Source organism: Sciurus carolinensis, chromosome 1 (assembly GCF_902686445.1).
Source record: "Sciurus carolinensis chromosome 1, mSciCar1.2, whole genome shotgun sequence".
Classification (NCBI taxonomy): Eukaryota; Metazoa; Chordata; class Mammalia; order Rodentia; family Sciuridae; genus Sciurus; species Sciurus carolinensis.
The window spans coordinates 20,656,502-20,677,311 of record NC_062213.1 but is presented as its reverse complement, the minus strand read 5'-3'; the positions used below and the strand labels follow the sequence as shown (position 1 = coordinate 20,677,311).

General features: G+C 38.4%; 1 protein-coding gene across 4 annotated transcripts in view; it reads left to right on the top strand.

The window, feature by feature from the left end:
- Col14a1 (collagen type XIV alpha 1 chain) overlaps positions 1-20,810 on the top strand; it is a 213,879-nt gene that overhangs the window by 39,009 nt on the left and 154,060 nt on the right. For all 4 annotated transcript variants that reach the window (XM_047519065.1, XM_047519058.1, XM_047519081.1 and 1 more), the window contains exon 5: positions 1,819-1,905. In XM_047519065.1, coding sequence (XP_047375021.1) covers positions 1,819-1,905 — 87 coding nt within the window. The remainder of the gene's footprint in view (positions 1-1,818; positions 1,906-20,810) is intronic.

The window sequence follows — 20,810 nt, the reverse complement described above, 5'->3', positions numbered from 1 at the left end:
TGAGAAATTAAGTTGTGGGATATTGAAATTACAGGCGGAGTCTACAGAGACGCAAGGTAGCTTTTATAGATGATCATTTTTCAGGAATAAAGTAAAAAAGGATCCAAAGAATGAGAATATGAAGGAGGGATTAGAGGAATAGGAGAAAGCCAGGATAATGAACGCCTTTGTAAAAGCTGAGAAAAAGCTTTTTAAGAAAAAGCTGGTTTCATCAGCTTTTTTGCTGCTATGACGGAAGGATCTGACAAGAACAATTTTAAAGGAGGAAAAGTTTATCTGGCGGCTCATGGTTTCAGAGGTCTCAATCCACAGAGGGCCGACTTCGGTCCGTGGGACCTGAGGTGAGGCAGAAGATCGTGGTGGAGGAGTGTGAGTGGAGAAAAGCAGCTGGGGACACGGCACCAGGAAGCAGAGAGAGAACTCTGCTCAACAAGGACAAAGTATAAACCCAAGGGCCCGCCCCCAGGGATCCACCTTTTCCAGCCACACCCAAGGTGCCTACAGTTACCACCTGTTTAATCCTATCAGTGGATTAACACAGGGATTGGGTCATTTCACCTCTGAGCTTTCTTGCATTGTCTCATATATGAGCTTTTGGGGGACACCTCCTATCTAAACCATAACAAAAGGGGTGCCCCAAAGTGCCACTGCTTACAAAGAAGCCAAAATATGATCTCTAAAGTGAATGTAAAAAAGTAAGGTCAGTTGGACTAGCATGATCAAAGTATTCTTATTTAAAATTTTTTTTTTTTAATCTTGGAATTTCATCTCTGGGTACCAGAAGGCCAAGGAAGGTTTTCAAAGATAGGAATAATAGAGTCAAAAGTGAAAAGTTTTTGGAGGATGACAAGTCTCAAACCCTTACAGCAAAGGCATGGGAGCCAGAGAAAAGAAAGAGGTGAGGTTCTGAGAAGGACAGGAGCGATGGAACTACATCCTGGAGAAGTCAGTGAGGAAGGGTGGCAGGAACCATGGTTTTCCCCATGTAGCCTGCCGGTCATACGTGTGCCGATGTCGTGAGGTGAATGTGCAGTTAAACGGAGCATCTTGCTGTTGGCTTGCTCCTGCACAGTCACAGGCTTTGTGTTTGTGCAAAAGCTTGCCATTTGGGGGTGGTCTTGAATGCCTCCAACTGTTTAAGCTTCCAAGCAATGGCAGGAAAGCTGCTGTGGATTTTAAGCAGAGAATACAGTAGAAAGTTAAGCTAACAGTATTAAGTTGGTATGAGGGTATTAAAGGGCCCAAGGTCATTTCTGGTCTCTATTTCCTATTAATGTGACAAGAAACACTACCATTTATTAATAGAGAAACATTTTAAATTTGATGTTTGAAAGGAAACTGTTATGAGGTTCTTCATGTCCTGTTGTAGACAGAGCAGTTTCAAAGGAAACTATGCGTGGCTAATATCTTTCTAGAAAAGGCGTCAAGCTCAGAGGCCAAGTCCAGGGACACGAAGATAGGGCATAAATCCTAGGCAGCAACCACTGGCTTTATGAGGTATGTTTTGACCTCCTGGTGTCTTATTGCCTTGTGTATGAGATGGGAATCATCAGACCAATTTTGCAGCAGGTACAAAGGGTGAAATTTATTTGATACCTCTGCCCGTAGTTGGTACTCTACCCAAATTCCTGAAGTGCTTTCTGCATCTTCTCCTGACAAGCTTGAGAAAACCCAACAGTTCTAATATTTGGGGATGTGCTTGTGCCATGGAGCTGATTTCTGTTAATCCTTTAAGGGTTTTCATGGGTTTTAGTAAAAACTTATTGAATATTTTCTTTTAGACCTTAACATGTATCTGTATTTCTACTTTTCTTCCAGTTAAAGATTTAGAAAAAAGAAAGGATCCAACAAAGCCCAGAGGCAAGGTTGTGGACAAAGGAAATGGGACTAAACCATCTTCACCAGGTCGGACTTTATTTTTTTGATTAGTACCTTTGGGGAGTTGGTTGTTTTGATACAGATTCTACACACATGCATGGTTGTCAGTGGCAGCAGAAAAGTGTATAATCTACTATGAAAATTGTCCTGGGAGCCTTTCATTCCCCTCTTCCTTCCCCTACCTGATGACAGTCAACACTTGGGTGTGTGACCCTCCGATTACCTCTCTATGAATTCATATTCATACTTGCGCAACCTTCACATTCTGCTCCTTATTCTGTACCTTGCTGTTTCCCTTAGTCGCCTTCCCTGTTCCTCCATAGAGGAGGCAGGCAAGGCAGTGGTAAGCTTTGCGGGCCGCTCCCATTTGCCTCCTGAATGCAACAAGCCTGCTGTGGCCACTTTTTAGCTTGAGTGATCTTACACTAGTTAGCCAAATTGCTCTGTCTCTAATTCCTCATCTGCACAATGGGAACAGGACTCACCTTATGGAGTTCTTTAGGGTAAATCATGTCAATATGCATAAAATAGAATGATGCCCACCTTGAATACGTTAGGTTTTATTCTTAGTCTATTTCTTTTTTTGGTGGGGGGTGGATACCAGGGATTGAACCCAGGGGCACTTGATCACTGAGCCACATCCCCAGCCCTATTCATATTTTATTTAGAGACAGGTTCTCACAGAGTTGCTCAGTACCTTGTTTTTGCTGAGACTGACTTTGAACTCTTCATCCTCCTACCTCAGCCTCCTGAGCTGCTGGGAATTACAAGCATTCACCACATCACCCAGCTAGTCGACCTCATTTAAAAAAAATGGACAGATAGTCTCTGTGAAATAGACTATAAAATGTACTGCTTATTCCCCTATGGATGGGCATTTAGGTATTTTCTAATTCTATCATAAACATACTGCAGTGAGCATATTGCTACCTGGTACTGCAGGGCTAAAGGATTTTCAAATTGTATACTGCCAAATTTAGAGCGTACCAAATTATCTTATTTTTTTCAATAATTTGTATTTCTACCAACAGTATATGATAGTGCTTATTTCTAACATTTGAAATACTCAATATTTTGAATTTTTCCCCAAAAATATCTAATTAATTTGCATTTCTCTGATTACTAGTAAAACTGAGCATTCATTTTTTTATTTTAGTAATCATTAGTGTTTTTTCCCTGTTCATTTTTGTTTTGTATTATCTTTTTTTAATTAAAATTTTTAGTGCATTTTAGTTTTGCATAACACTGGGGTTCATTCTGACATAATCATAAATGCATGGGATATAATTTATTCCCTTTCTGTTCCCTTTACTGCCCCTTTCCCTCCCTTCCTCCCTCCCCCCGTTCCCTTTCTCTACTCCATTGGTATTCTATTTATTTACAGTTTTTTTTTTAATTAGTGCATTATAGACCTACATGAAGGTGAAATTTACTGTGGTGTATTCATATATGTACATAGGATAGTTTGACCAGTTGCATCCTTCCCTTACTCTTTCCATCCTCCTTCTCCTTCAATCCCCTTCTTCTGCTCCACTGACTCCCTTCTATTTTCATGGAATTCCCTACACACACACACACACACACACACACACACACACACCTCTTTTCCCCCTTATTTTGAACTAACTTCCACATATAAGAGAAAATATTCAACCCTTGACTTTCGGATTTGGCTTCTTTCACTTAGCATGATGTCCTCTAGTTCCATCCATTTACTAGCAAATGTCATAATTTCATTCTTCTTTATGCCTGATTAATACTCCATTGTGTGTATGTGCCACACTTTCTTTACCCATTCATCTTTTGAAGAGCGCCTAGGTTGGTTCCATAATTTGTCCATTGTGAATTGTGCTGCTACAAACATTGATGTAACTATATTCATATAGTAGGTTGATTTTAGATCTCTTGGATACATACCAAGGAGTGGGGTAACTGTGTCATATGGTGGTTCCATTCCTAGTGTTTTTGAGGAATCTCCATACTACTTTCCAGAGTGGTCGTATTAATTTGCATTCAACAGTGTATGAGTATACTTTTACCCCCACACCCTTGCCAACATTTATTATTATATGTATTCAGATTTGTGTTGTCTTTTCTAAATGAGTGGTGGCAAACAATATTTGTGATGAGGTAGCTTTTAAAATGTTTTCTAGTTAACACCAGAAGTTATATATCTAGTATTATTATTTTTTGTCACTTGTCAATGTCTGGCATTGTTTTCTTATTGGCACTTTTAAATATTTTGCACTGTTAATTTTCTGTAATGAAATAGAATGTACTTAATTTGGCCTTTCAGTTCCATTCTGTAATGTTTTTACAAGATAAAATTATTCCAAGCACTTGAACAAATGACTATTTGGAAGCTTTCTAAATATTTTGGATATAAACCCTTTTCTGTTATATTGCAATATATTTGCAAATATCTTCTCCTGGAGTGTCACTAGTTTACAACTTTTTGCATCTACTTTCTTTTTCTTCCTTTGTGTTGGGGGTTGAACCCAGGGATGCTTTACCACTGAGGTACATTCCCAGTCCTTTTTATTTTTTATTTTGAGACAAGGTCTCCCTAAGTTGCTGAGTGTCATGAAAATTACTGAGACTAACTTTGCACTTGTGATCATCCTACCTCAGCCTCCCACATAACTGGGATTACAGCCATGTGCCACCATGCCTGGCTTGCTTTATTCTTTAATATCATTTCCTTTCCTAACATCCTGAATTGGATACTTATCTCATCAATTTTTGGTCTTTCTTCTTTTCTATTATATGTGCTTTAAGTGTATAAATATATAACATCTGCTTGAGCTGTATCACATAGATTTTGATATATAGAATTATTGTTTTCTAATTTGTATTACATTGTCTTTTTGATTCACAAATTACTTGAAATATGTTATTAATTTCTCAACATATGAAGATTTTAAACATTTATTTGTTATTGATGTCTAATTTTATTGCATTGTGGTTAGAGAATATGATGTATAGGAACGTTCTTTGAAATTTGTTGAGACATTTTATTATTTTAGATGTGGTCAATTGTTAAACATTTTATTACTTAGATGTTGTCAATTTTGAAAACCATTCCACATGTCCTTGAGAAAAATGTGTTTTAGTCTCCATCACTAATTTTTGTCCATTTACATGTGTAACTCTTGCAATTTTACTTTCAATACTTACAATGATACATGAATATGCAATAAGTTAGTGAATTTTTATCTTTATTATTTTGTAAAGATTTCTTTTGTTCTTAGTACTTCAATGTTTGCCTCAAAGTCTATTTTGTCTAACACTAATGTAGGCATAACACCTTTATTTTGTTTAGTACCCAAAAAATACATCCATTTTCTGTTCTTTAACTATCACTCTATTTGTGTTCTCAGATTCAAGGTGAATAATTGTGTGAAGAAGATTTAGTTGCATTTAAATATTCTATTTGACGATCTCTGTATTTACTTGATAACTTTAATTCGCTTGGTTGAAGTTACTGATAATTTTGGGCTTACCATTTATTTCGTGCTATTATCCCACATTATTCCTATCTTTTTCCCCCTCCTTTATGCTTTACTTAAATTCATTCAACTTTATTTTTTCTTTAAATCCTTGGAAGGTATTCATGCCTTTTGTATTTTCTTATTGTAATTAAAAAGTTAACATGCATACGAAACCTAAGATTAGCTTAAAATTCATCCATATCTTTAGTTTCCCAACAATGCAACATTTTTCAGTGCTTCTATTATCTATCTTCAGATCTGTTGTATCTTATGTCTCTTTTAAACCCATACCACATGGTTTATTCTAGTCCACTCTCCTTCCATATTTATAACTCCAATTTCAAGAGACCAAGAAACATGGCTCCTGTCTCCTGAAGGCAACTCCTTACATCCTCATTCATAGAACTAGGTTTAGAATGGCTAATTCATGCATACTCCAAAACTGACAAATCTAAAACTGGAGTTCAGTCTTTGCCTTTAGACTGGGGTATATGAATCTAGATTCACACAGAGCTTGGATTAGTTCTTTTCTTCCCTCGTCACTGTTTTTATTCTTTATATTTAATAGAGTCAGGTTAATTTGTAGGTATGCAAAACATTGCTGTGATTCCAAAAGTAAAAATTTTTCACAAAAAGGAAATAGAAGGAAGTATTACTCCCCTCTTTCTTCTTCCCAACTTCACTCACTCTAAATAGCCACACTCATTTCTTTCTTTTATTTTTAATTTAATTTTTGACAGTGTTGGGGATTGAACCCAGGGTCTTGAGTATGCTAAGTGTTGTACCTCTGTGCTGCACTCCAACCCCTAACTCATTAATTTTGGACTTATCTTTTCTGTGTTTCCTTTTGTATAAACAGATTTGTTAATAGTTTTCATGTAAGATTGTGTATGTAAGTTCTCAGCTGAGGTCTGGAGTAGCATTTTTGGCACGTAGTGCTTAGTGAACATTTGAGATGAAGTCCGATTTTTTTCTATAGATTTAGAGTTTGGCCCCAGAATTTATTAGCGGTAGCTATATAGACCTATACTGGCCAAACTTCTCTATTCTCTTCTCTAATTCACCTTCCTTCTGCCCTTCCAAAACTCAAGATTGAGAGATATGAATTAAAAATGAGAAAGTAGACAATAGAAAAGTGAGGGTAAAATTGTCCTATGTTCTAGTAAATGCTCATGGTCACCTGGAGAAGGAACAGCCATGCATAGTGCATGAGCTTCCTCCAAGACATGTTCATGGAGGGGTCTTTCCTGAGTCCACTTTTAGGCAGGTGCAGTTTCCAGGTCTCTGTTGTAGTGATGAGGACCTGGGTGAGAGCAAGAACTTTCAGGAGGTTTGTGGGAAGGAATATTGAGGACCCTCATGAGATGTATGGTGCACAGTGAGGATGTTGAGGGGCCTGGTTGTGTGAGAATTGTCTTAAAAAGTGAGTTATAAACAGTGGCAATCCAGGCCAGCTTAGAGCTTACAAGGAGTTGAGGGGGGAGCACTAATGGAGGCTACTAGAGACAAAGAGACCCTCCCCATGCAGGTCTTTCAAGCAGGACTTAGCGTAAGTCTTCCTCCATGCTGAATTAGCCTCACGATTCACTTCTAACTGCACTGCTCATTGTTTGCCCACGATCTATAATTTTCTGGTACAAGAGACTACTTTGATAGTGGCTCAGATATAATCAGGCATAGTTAACATATTTTAGAATTTTAGTTTAAATGCAAAGAACGAAGATCCTTCCCAGAAGTTACGGTGCAGTTAGTTACTTGTTTTTAATCTGCTGTACATGTTTCTTCAATAATCTAAAACTAGCTTGCAAACAAAAGTGGAATTTGCCTTTGAGCATAATATTGGCACATTTGCATGATGGCTATTCCTTCATTGTGTCCAAACAGCTTTTTCTAGTTATTTTTGGAGTTTTGCATAAGAACGCGGAGCCCGATTAAAAAAGATTATGAGACAGATAGAAGTAGCATGGATTTTCTTTCTTTCTTTCCTTCTTTCTTTCTCTTTTCTCTTAATTGCTTTTCAGTTATGATCACTGATTCTCATTTTCTCTCTCTTAAGTTCTCTCTAGCACAGACAAGGGTGGGTCCTAGAGCTCTCACTTTCTAGGGGAAAAGTCTGAGATGAGCTTGTTATTCTTTCCAGAAGTCAGCAAACCATGGCCCCACGGGCCAAGTCCAGTCCTCTATTTTTTTTCAGGAAGATTTGTTGGAACACAGCTCTGCTCATTCCTTTACATATTGTCTGTGGCTGCTTTCCCACAATATCAGAGTCGAGAAGTTCCGGCAGAGATCATATGGCCTGAAAAGACTAAAATATTTTCTGTCTTGCCCTTTTTAAAATAAGGTTGCTGATTGTTTTCCTTAGGATGTTTAAAACTTTTGGATATTGTGGAATAGAACTCTTCACTAAACTGAGTGATTAAGTGCTATTCCAAGGACAGCATGTCTTTTTGTTGTTTTCAGTAAAAACTGCATAGGATGTACTCTCATTTATATACCTTCAAAGGATTCTACTTTTTATATGCCCACATTTTATTTTATTTTATTTTATTTTATTTTTTACCTGAAACTAGAGAACTCCCTGGAGTTACTTATGAGGATCAAATGAATTAATATATGTAAAGTACCTGGAACATAGTAAGTGCCACATAAGCATTTGTGGTTTAGAGTGTGCATTTTGCATGAGTTAATGCCATCGTAGCTAATCTTTCACATTGATTTAACAATGACTGCATAGTGAAGGTTTGATCATTTTCCTAGTCCTGTGTCCTGAAATAGTGGTTAGGGATATGTGGCAAGCATTGTCACCAAATTCTACCCTGATGGAGCTTAATATGGCCCAGTGGCAGCTCAACACAGGTACCCCGTGCCCTGTCTTGGTGAAGAGCCAGTTTTGTAGTATGCACAGTCGTATGGCTGAGTGCAACCAGGACACATGGTTATCCTCAAGGTGGATTTTTCACTTACTGGGATCACTGATCTCCTGTAAACACTTCATGGTCCTTGACTCATAGTTCAGAGACTGATTTAAAATTTTATTTCCTTTTCTGTTAGGTTTTCTTAGGTCTCAGATCTGCCAAACCCAGGGCTGTGAGTTCAGCTGATGGAGATTTAAATTTCAGTTAGGCAAGGATCAGAAGATCAGCTAAAGTACAGGGGGATAGGTGGGTTTTATAAGTTAATGCCAGTTTGTTCCTGACTCCACTTCTGGGGCCAGAGGCAAGGGACTGATTCTGCTCATAAATGGGACATTGGGGTTAAGCTGTGGGATGGGATTCATGCATTAAAAGGTGTCGAAGGATGCCTGGCTCATGGAGTATCTCTGTAGGGATTCCCCCCTTCCTCCTCTTCTCCTCCTCTTCCTCATTCTTCCTTTTCTTCTTCCTCTTCTTGTCCTCTCCTATTCTCACGGTTATCATAGTTATTGTTATCTAGACACTTGCTGCAGCCTTCCTGCTCAACACTAGGGTGGACTAGAGCAGCGTTGCTAATCAGTCCAGGGGAATATGAGGAAACCCTGCATTTGCGCCTGGACCAGGCATTAGGGAAAAGGTCCCTGAGAGTGTGTCACCACAGACCTTGGCCACACACAGTTTCAGCATTAGAATTACACTGCTCACATGCTCTGGGATCCTCCCATTCAAGAAATTAATATAAAAAGTGCTCAGAGCTGCTAAAAGCCTTGGATGCCTGGCAGAAGCAAACACAAAATCAGATTTCAGGCACATGAGCTCAGCTCAAATTCTAAAGATTACACAGATATAAAATGTGTGAAGAAGATTCATAATCCAGTATTTCAAAACACAGAAATAAATCATGCTCTGAGTAAGAGTCAGAAGGCACATACTGGGTGGTCTCGGGATTTCATGAGTTTCAATTATAGAACTATTACCTAAAGATTGTATAATAAACAACAATGTTGTTAATAAGTAATAGAATTATTCAAAACGTAGAAGAAAGAATAAAAGACTATAACAAAGGATAGTGATAGATTTTAAAAGGGACCAAAAGAAGAGTGTATGTTAAAAGATGATCTCACTCAGTATCAAGTTGTTGAGGTGGTAGGACACCAAAGACAAAGAAAGAGTTTGAAGGAGGAAAGGTAATCAAGTAGGAAGAAAAGGACTTGTTGAACCCATTTTCAATTGATGGAGATTTAGCTAACTGCAATGATCTGTTCTTCAGTACCTTGTGATATTAAATAAAACCATTCTTTTTATTTCATTTGTTTATTTATTTTCAGTACCAGGGATTGAACCCAGGGGCACCTAACTACTGAGCTAAATCCCCAGCCCCTTTCTTTTTTTTTTTGCAGTGCTTGGGATTGAACTCAGGGCCTTGTGCTTGCTAGACAAACACTCTACCAACTGAGCTATATCCCCAGCCCCACTTTTTTTTTTTTTTTTAATGGTGATCCTCCTGCCTCAGCTTTCCAAATCTCTGGGATTATAGGTGAGTACCACCATGCCCAGTAAAACCACTGTTTTTAAAAAGTGATGTCAATCGACTTATATAAAACCATGACAGCAGAGATAAAAAAGGACAGGAGTTCCTTCCAGTGGGAATACTCCTAGCCCATAGCGTATTTCATGTGTCACCTAAATGTAAATATAAAATTTGGAATTCACCCTGTTTGCACAGGTGTCTTCACAGAGCTAACTGAAATCCTTTTAGTTCCCAAAATCTGTGTGAGATTCGTTTCTTTTCTTCTTTTGACTTAGTTTCCCTTATGTTTCTGATCTGCCTTCACTGAACAATTCTAGTTGACATTTTAGTCAGGAATCTTTTGGCTTCAGCTGAAACACATTCCAGCTAGTTTAAGCACAAAAAGGTCCATGAATAGTTCTGTCTTGCTTAATAGTTATGTCTGGGAAAAGTGTCATTGGGTAATTTGGTCATTGTCCCACCATAGGGAGTGCACTTATACTGAGTGGGTGGCCTGGTCAGTCACCCAACCATTGTCAAGTGCTGTATGTACATGTGACTGTATGTGCTTTTATATGACCCAGGGTGCACTAGGCTTGTTCACATCAGCACCACCGCAAACACGTGAAACAATGAGCTGGGCTGTGACATTATGATGGCTATGATGTCATTAGGAACTTTGCAGCTTCACTCTAGTCCTGTGGGAGAACCATCGCCTGTGGTCTCTTATTGACTGATTATCATTAATGATTGTCATTATGCAGCACATGATTCCATTTGCAGCCTTGTTGGATCTAGGGTCTCACTTGGGTTTCAGTTCCCCCTCTTGCTTTTCTGTCACCTAACCTGGCCCTCTTCTGGGGTGGACTGTTTCCAGGCAATGTTCCTAAGGTGATCCTGAAGCCCCCAGGAGTTTTCTATCTGAAACAAATTTTCAATTCCTCTCCTCCTCCATGGTGCTGGGGATCAAACCAGGGTTTTATGCAATCTAGAAAAGTGCTCTACCACTAAACTACACTCCCGACTCCATCAAATGTCTTCATTTTTGAAAGCATCATTAAAAAAAAAAAAACAGATATTTTATGACTATGTTGATTTTGGCATAATCTATCTCTCAGGAATCCTGGAGCTTGTCAATTGGTAACTATCTTCTTGTTGAAGGACTTTTTATTGAACATCTTGTCTCTATACCTTTGGGTTGGTTGCATCAAACTGAGCAGGTGTTTTGGCTTCAGAAATTGCAAAATAGTAGAATCTGTTTGTTAATAATTTGTTGTAACAGGGATGACTGAATTGTTGGATTTTTGCAGAAAAGCACCTAAAATCTCCTTCAACAACCAAAATAAAAATATAATCAAATCATTCAAATCATATAGTACAATATGCAGACTGCAAATAAATGGGAATGTCATCTGCGGACTTCTAAAGTGGAGCAAATTTCATTTTAAAATAGAGGTGATTGGACAAAGTAGTCTCTTTGGGCTTGATACAAACTTTAGAAAACCAGGAAATACCCAGGTGACGATACAAAATTCTAAAGCGAACTTTCTGTAAAAGTATTTAAGAAGGCCCACATAATTCACAAGAAGTGAAATCTATTACAGTTTTCTTGCACAGGTAGATTTTGGAGAGGACAGGTAAGAGATGAGGAGGATGGAAATTGAGACACACGGCTCAGAGGCGAGCATGTTGTTGGGAAAACAAGGGTAATTATCTTGGGACAAAGAGAAAAATGAACGTGGATGAGTCAAGTGGAGTTGAATTCAGGAAAGAGTTCAAAAGCACGACGGATAGTTCAGGTTTAGTTCGGTAGGTGGGGCAGGGAGGAAGGAATCTTCAACACGGGGACTGGCAGCCCCTTTGAGAGCCCCGCCGCTGAGCCAGGTGAGCGGGCTTGAATCTGAGCCTTCCATCACGGAGGTCCCGCACCTGCTCTCAGGAACAGCATCTCAGTGTTTCCCCAAGCAGACATCCGTAGTTGAGAGGAAACCTGTCACCTGGGGCATCATGCCTTGTGGGCACACAGAACCTTCCTAATCCCTCTTCTGTGTGACAGCCTTTCGATATTTGAAGACAGCTGTCACATCTTCCCCCAGATCCTTACGGTTTAGAGCACAGAAGAAATGCGATGAATGGGGTGTTCATGGGATGGCCGGTTACTGTGAAGAGGCGGGGCTCTGAGTGAGGGCCGGACACTCTTCCTGCTGCAGGGCAGCGATCCAGCTTCACGCTGCTGTGAGTTGTCCTGGCGTTACTCATCCCAGGTTGAACATAGGACAAATGGCCGTGGATTTGGTTTCATGCTGTCTTTAATTCCAAGGCGTGGCAATCTTTCCCTCCCTCTTTCTTTTCTCCCTTTTTCGTTCTCCTTCCCTCTTTTCTCCCTTCTCCCCTTCCTAAGGCTTCTCTTTTGTGATAGGACCCGAACAGCACAACAGCTAAACAGTTCAGGCTTTGCAAGTCAGTCCTGGAGTTGGATTTGGCGTTTCTACTTGCTCAGTGTGTGACAGTGGACACAATTTTAATCTCTCTGGTTACCTTGCCTTTCCTCCTAAATGAAGTGAGAGAACACCTCATTATATGATTAATATTGGGCATACATGGAAAAGACAGGTAGGTAGAAAGAGATCGATGATACAGAATTGGATCACATGATGGCGGAAGCTGAGGAATCCTCAGCTGCAACCTGGAGAGCCAATGGTGTAGTTTCAGTGTAAACCTGAAGCTGGAGGCCCAGAGGTTCCCATTCAGAAGCCAGCATGCTTGACACCAAGGAAGAGCTGATGCTTCAGGTGAGGTCTGCAGGCAGGAAAAGACTGGTGTCTGTCTCCAGGAGCCAGGCAGACAGTTCTGACCCTGTCCCTTATCCTTTTTGCTCTGTTGAAGTGTTGAGTTGAGTTGGTGAGTCCCACCCACAGTAGAGAGGGCATTCTGCTTTGCTGCTCATCCAGAAACACCTTTACAGACACATCTAGAATGATGTTTGGTAAACCGTGTAGGTACCTATGGCCCAATCAAGTCAACACAAGAAATGAACCACCAAGTTTTATAGTACATTTCTAGGAAGAAAAATAGAACCAGGTAAAGGAATAGAATGTTGGGGAGAGTTGTTTCACATTAGGGTAAGTCATCGATCAGGGATGCTTGGAAAGGTACATCCCCACCAACATGGGGTTAAATGAGCACCAAGCTCATTTTGGTGAAGTTGAACTCCAAGCACAGCTGAAATGAACCCCTGGCTCCATATCCTCTAGATAGGCAATTTCCAATGCTATTTCATATGACAGTGACCATTCATGCTGCCTTCTGTGAGGACGACTGTGGTAAAGAAAGCACAGTGCATTGGAAAGGGCAGATTGGACCAAACATTTGGAAGACCTGGTGCCCAGTCCTAGCTCTGCTAGTGAGTCCATCACTGGACCTCTCTGAACTTCAGTTTCATTTTCCAAAAAATGAGTTCCTTAGGAGAATGCTATGAGAAACAGAATGTGTCAATGTATCAGAAAACTCTTTTAGAACAATTTGGGCTCTTGACAAATATAAAATGATCTTAACTCTTTTTGAAAAATGTGTCTTCAGTGAGATGGCTGGAGCCAATCATGGCTTGGTAACAGTGAGCTTCCAAGAGTTCTAGTGCACCAAATTCTTAGGGGTTTTCTTTTTCTTTGGGTTAGGAAACTTGATTTCAACCTCACAGGAGACTTAAGTGAAAAATTGTTCTATAACCACAATTTTTTTTCTTCAAATGTCTTGGTTAATGAATGGCCTTGCTAGATATTTTGCTAGTGGCATAGAAAAAAATAATTCAAAACCACTAAATGAATCCTAGACTAGTTGTGGTGAAATCATTATGAGGTTTCCTGACTGCATATTAAGACAGTGTGAGTAAAAATAGTACTCATTCTCCTTTCATTCAGCTTAGCGGCTAGCATTGGGAAAGTATCAAGGAAGATAACAACTCTGATAAAACCTCCCTGATCTCTAAATAACTGTAGCCTACTTTCTTGGTGTAGTTGCCTAGCAGGGTAGGAGGAGAGACCACATTGAATTGAACCATCACGGTTCATTTCTCTAATGCTTAACATATGAATTATGTGAAAGGATAATTTTTTTAAGAACATAATTAGATTTAGTTCACATTTGCTGATACACTATGTACCAAGAGCTGAGCAGCCCAAAGGGTCTGAAGAGGTAGTGCATAAAATTCCTTACTTCTTAAGGTGTTCCCGGTCTAGTCAGGGAGATAGAAACATTAGCATAGTGCAATATTCCAGTGGAACTAGTACTGCAAACTGTGTAAAAATGCAGAGGAAGTAAATAAGAGTAGGTAGAGTCCTGTCTGGGGACTGTGGGAAAAGATTCATGGAATTGGTGAAGGGTGACCTGGGTTTTGAAGGATGATTAGGAGTTTGCCTGGCAGAAAAATGTCCTGTAACTCCTATAAGTCCTTTTTTGTATTTTCCTTAACTTCTATTGGTGAATATTTTTTCCTCCATAAATACACTAGAAACATTTCTACATAAACCCAAACTCGATCTTTAATCTGAATTCCATGAAGACAAAAGAAATAATATGACTTAGAAGGAAGACTTTTAATATGGTAATTTTATACCATTTTCATTAAAATAACAACCCCTGCCCTCACATGCAGTTACTCTTTACAAGATAGTAAGATTTTATTTTTAGAGGTCCCTTAAAAAATCTGAATTTCTGTCTTAATATAGTCCTCACTTAATATAGGGCCTCGGTAAGTTGCTGAGGCTGGCTTTCAACTCGCAATCCTCCTGCCTCGGCCTCCCAAGTCGCTGGGATTACAGGCGTGTATACCACCATGTCTGGCTCGTTCTTGCTGTTTTCTTTTTGACGGGCCTCTTTCCCTTAATGAATAGTGAGTGGGTAAGGTGTTTGCCAGTGGAAGCTGATAATTTATCGAGAATTTAAGCGACCCATAGGAGAGAACTTGGCCCTGTTGCCTAGGACAGGGCTCTTGGCACATAGTAAGCATGTATATAAAATTAATTTCATCCAGGAAAGTCGTCCAATCTCAAGTTAACAGACATGGATTTAGTTGCTCATGATGTTAACAGCACAATTAAATTACTATGAAATTATCAGTAAAAGGACACTGTTCACAGGCTATTTCATCTCCAAGTGCATACCTTTAGACGGGAAAACCAGTTCTGTACAGACCGTTGGAGATGTTTGCAGACAGGACTTATCTACTGCAGACACGGCAGAGCAAGCTCTGCAGAGACACTGCTTTATATTAGAAGCTCACTCCTTCTTCCCCTCTCCTTCCCTCCTCTCCCCTCCTCCCTCCCTTCCTCCCTTCCTTCCTAGGATTAAACCCATGGGCACTTTACCACTGAGTTACATCCCCAGCCCTTTCTATTTATTTTGAAACAGGTTCTCACTAAGTTGCTTAGGAAATGGATCACAGGTCTAAATCTTTTTCTTTCTTTCTTTCTTTCTTTCTTTCTTTCTTTCTTTCTTTCTTTCTCTCTCTCTCTTTCTTTCTCTCTCTCTCTCTCTCCTTCTCTCTCTCTTTTTCTTTCTTTCTCTTTTCCTTCCTTCCCTCCTTCCTTCCTTCCTTCCTTACTTCTTCCTTCCTTCCTTCCCTCCTTCCTTCCTTCTTTCCTTCCTTCCTTCCTTCCTTCCTTCCTTCCTTCCTTCCTTCCTTGAGATGGAATCCAGGGGCACTTAACCACTGGGCCACATCCCAGCCCTTTAAAAATATTTTTTGTAGAGACAGAATTTCACTGAGCTACTTGGGGCCTCACTAAGTTGCTGAGGGTGGCTTTCAACTTGCAGTCCTCGGGCCTCAGCCTCCCAAATCGCTGAGATTACAGACGTGCACCACCATGTCTGACTCGCTCCTGCTGTTTTCTTTTTGATTGGCCTCTTTTCCTAAATGAATAGTGAGATGGATAAGGTGTTTGCCAGTGAAAGCCGATAGTATTTTTCTTCAGTTTTGAATCTGGGCCAATTTTAATAAGACAAGAGTTTAAATATATTTCTCAAAATATTCACTACAGCAGTTGGAATTGTGTTTGAGATTTGTAATTACAGAAATTGATCTTAGCAGCTTTAAAGTTCTTTGTCCCAAGTATTTGGACATCTGGATGCCTCTGGCAAAGGCAAACCTGCTAACAGGACAATTGTGGCACCTCATCTATGGGCAGGTTCACCCCGACTAAACCAGCCTGAAGACCTATGCATTGAATTTGTGCTTGCTACCGTGGAAAATAGCCACTAGGGTTCCTTGTATTAGGATGTATCTTAGAACTAATAACCTGGATTTAGGACATTTGGAAAAAAATGTTTTCATAGTTCCCTTGTGAGTGTGTACTTACTTCAGAATGCAAAACCAATAATAGATTTTGACTTCTGAAGTCCTTTCAAAGAGCATGTTTTTAAGGATGCTGAGGTAACAGATGCTAGTCTGACATAATAGATGCTGGTCTTAGGAAACAGGGCACCAGTCTCAATTTCAAATACAATGTGTTGAGTTATAGTTTGCGTTTAGGATTTTTGGTGCTTGCATCGTGTGACATAAACATGAAAGTATCTTCCTAGATAGTATCTTCTGCATACCAGATGGGGTTACTTCACTTTTAGTTAGTTTGGGTATTTGTGTGTGTGTAGCATAATAAGCACCCCACCCTTTCTCCCCTGAGATCTCAGATGTTGACCACCACCCATATCTATCCACATGGTGTTGGCACCACCCCAAATCTGTGGTCCCCTAATCCAAACAGTTCACCTTGGATCCCGCCTTCCCTGGTCCCTTGCTTTCCTTTTTACCTAGGTCTACCATTGCACTGAAATGTAATGTTCTTGTACCTACTTTTTCCCCCCACCAAATATTGCTTTTTCCCAAATGCCAATATGTTGCTGAGGTTCCTTCACCTTGCTGCATTTCAGTGAAATACCTCATTTAATTTTGCTGTCGTAGTACATTCCATTCAATGCCATAATTAATGATGCTATCTCAAATTAATGGTATTTGAGCTGTTTCCAGCTTCCTGCTGCTGTGAACAGTGCTACTGTTAAACTCCATCTACTTGCCTCCTATTGTATGTGCAAAAGAATTTCCCTTGTTATAGACTTAACTGTGGAATTTCTGGGTGATAAGGTTGGTTGAATATTCAACTTTAGAAGGAAATGCCAAAAATGCGCCAAAGAATTTACAACACATTACATTTTCACCCAAAATGTACAAGAGATCCTCAGGCGCCATCAGTTGTTCCTGCACTTAGGGTTATTAGACTTACTATTTTGTTACTTTTTAATAATTGATAATGCTTATTATTTATGTTTTAAAATGGACTATTTGGTGAGATAATTATAGGTTCACATGAAGCTGCAAATAATGATGTAGAAATATCCTAGGTATGTTTTTACCCAGAAGTATTTTGGTAGTATTTTGCAAAATTGCAAAATTATAGGACAATGTCAAACTATCACACCAACATTGGTGCAGCCCACTGACTTGGTCAGACTCCCCACTTCCACTTGTCTTCTCTTGTGTGTGTGTGTGTGTGTGTGTGTGTGTGTGTGCGTGTGCATGCATGTACATGAGTGCATGTACATGAGTGCATGTATTTAGTTCTGGATGATTAGATCATATGTTTATGCTTGTGCACACACATCTGTAGCCAGTATGCTCAGCAGTGACATCAACATAAAGATGCTCTGCTTCCTTCTTTTATAACCATACCTCCCTTCTTTCCACAGACCCACTGCTCATCCCTAACCCTTGGCAACCACAAATCTGTCCCTAATTTCTAAAACTTTCTCACTTTTATAATGTTAAGTAAGTGGGATCATACAATATGTAATCTTTGGGGATTGGCTTTTTGTCTCAGGATAATTCCCTGGAGAGTCATCCAAGTTGTTGTGTGTATTAATACCTTGTTCCTTTTATCATTGAGGAGTATTCTGTAGTGTGAATGTTTAATCATTCATTTGTTGAAGGACATCTGGATCGATGCCAGCTTTTGACTATTGCAAATAAAGGTACTTTGAAAGTTGATGCGCCATTTGAGTGTGAGTGTGTGTACACATCGGTTTTCCTTTTTGGACATAAATATCTCAGGTTGTAATTATTAGATCTATGGTATTTGCATGTGTAGTGTCTTAAGAAATTGTCAAACTGTTTTTCAGAGTAGTGTACTATCATATATTCTCATCAGAGATCTATCAGTGAACCAGTTGCTGCACATATGCACCAATATTCATGGTGGTCATTATTTTTTATTTTAACCATTCTTATGGCTACATAGTGATGTCTTTTTGTGGGTTTAATTTGCATTTCCCTGATGGCTTATTATATTGAACATTTTTTATGTGCTTATTTACTATCTGTACATCCTTGTGTATAAAAGTCCATTTATATCCTTTGTCCATTCTAATTGGATTTTTCTTTTCTGAGGAGTTTTGAGAATTCTTTATGTATTTTTGATACTAATCCTCTTTGGATGTTGGTTGCAAATATTGCTCTCAAACTGTAGCTTGTCTTTTCATCTTCTTCATATGAGCTTTCCCAGAATAGAAGCATTTTTTTTTTGATGGGGTTGATTTATCTTTCTTTAGAGTTCTGCAGTTTTCATTGTAGAGGTCTTTCACCTCTTTTATTGGATTGATTCATAGATATATTTTTTTTGAGGCTATTGTGAATGGAATAGTTTTCCTAATTTCTCTTTCAACTGATTCACCATTAGTGTATAGGAACACAATTGATTTATAGGTGTTAACTTTTTATCTTGCTCCTTTGGTGAATTCATCTATGAGTTCTATAAGTTTTCTGGTGGAGTTTTTTTGGGTCTTCTAAATATAGAATCATGTCAGATGCAAATGGGGATAGTTTAAGTTCTTCTTTTCCTATTCTTATCCCTTTAATTTCTTTCTTTTGCCTAATTGCTCTGGTTAGAGTTTCAAGGACTATGTTGAATAGAAGTAGTGAAAAAGGACATACCTGTCTTGTTCCAGTTTTTAGAAGGATTGCTCTCAATTGGGTTTAGCATAAAAGTTTTTATAATATTGAGGTATGTTCCTACTATCCCTATTTTTTCTAGTGTTTTGAACATGAAGGGGTGCTGTATTTTGTCAAATGCCTTTTCTGCATCTATTGAGCTAACTATGTGATTTTTGTCTTTAAGTCTATTGATGTGATGGATTACATTTATGAATTTCTGTATGTTGAACCAACCTTGCATTCCTTGAATGAACCCTACTTGATCATGGTGCACTATTTTTTAAATATGTTTTTTGTATGCAGTTTGCTAGTATTTTATTAAGAATTATTGCATCTGTGTTCATCAGGGATATTGGTCTGAAATTTTCTTTGCTTGATGTGTGCTTGTCTGGTTTTGTTATCAGGGTGATACTAGTTTCATAGAATGAGTTTGGAAGGGTTCCCTCCTTTTCTATTTCATGGAATAATCTGAGGAGGTTTGGTGTTCTTTGAAGGTTTGGTAGGACTAGGCTGAGAATCCATCTGATCCTGGGCTTTTCTTGGTTGGTAGCCTTTTGATGGCATTTTCAAATTCATTGCTTGAAATTGATCTGTTTAAATTTTTTATATTGTCCTGATTCAATTTGGGTAGGTCATATGTCTACAAATTTGTCAATGTATTCACGATTTTCTGTTTTATTACAATATAAATTTTCAAAGTAGTTCCGATTATCATCTGTATTTCAATAGTATCTGTTGTGATATTTCCTTTTCATCACAAATTTTAGTAATTTGAATTTTCTCTTTTTCTCATTCTCTTCATTAATGTGGCTAAGGGCTTATCAATTTTATTTATTTTCTCAAAGAACCAACTTTTTTGTTTTGTCAGTTTTTTGGATTTTTTTGTTTCAATTTCATTGCTTTCAGCTCTGATTTTAGTTATTTCCTGTCTTCTACTGCCTTTGGTGTTGATTTGTTCTTCTTTTTCTAGGACTTTTAGATGTTAGATTATTTATTTGTTGCCTTTGCATTCTTTTAATGAATGAGTTCAATGCAATTAACTTTCCTATTAGAACTGCCATGGTGGTGTCCTAGAGATTTTGATATATTGTATTACTATTCTTATTTACCTCTAAGTACTTTTTTGTTTCATCCCTGATTTCTTCTGCTATCCATTTGTCATTCAACAGGTATTATTTAGTCTCCAGTTGTTATAATAGCTCCTATTTTTTATTTTATTGTTGATTTCTAACTTCATTCCATTATGATCTGATAGAATGTAAAGTATTATTTCCATTATTTTTCCTATTTGCTAACAGTTGATTTGTGGCCTATAAGATGGCCTATTTGAAAGAAGGATCCATGTACTGCTGAGAAGAAAGTATATTCAGTTATTGATGAATGAAATATTCTACATATGTCTATTAAGTCTAAATTATTAATTGTGTTTTTTTAGTTCTGTAGCTTCTTTATTTAGTTTTTGTTTGGAGGATCTATTCAGTGGTAATAGAGGTGTGGTATAGTTACCCAGTATTATTTGGTTGTGGTTTATTTAATTATTGAAATTGAGAAGGATTTGTTTGATGTACATAGATGCTCCATTTTGAGTGGCATAAATATTTATGATTGTTATGTCTTGTTGATGTATAATTCCTTTAAGCAATAAGAAATGTCTTTCTTTGTCCCTTCTGATTAACTTTGACTTGAAGTCCACTTTATCCGATGTTATGAGGATAGAAACCCCTACTTGTTTACAAGATTCATGTGCATATGTCTTTTCACATCCTTTTACCTGGGGATGTCTTTGTCTATGAAGTGAGTCTCTTGGAAACAGATTTTTTTAATCCAATCTACCAGTCTATGTCTTTTGATTGATGAGTTTAGGCCATTTACATTCAATGTTATTATCAAGACATGATTTTTATTCCCTGTCATTTTGATTTATTTCTGGTTTTTAATTTAAATTAGTTTCTCCTTTGACTGACTATTCTTTTAGTGTAGTTCCTCCCTTTGTTGGTTTCACTTATATTTTTCATGTCTTCATGAAATATTTTATTGAGTAT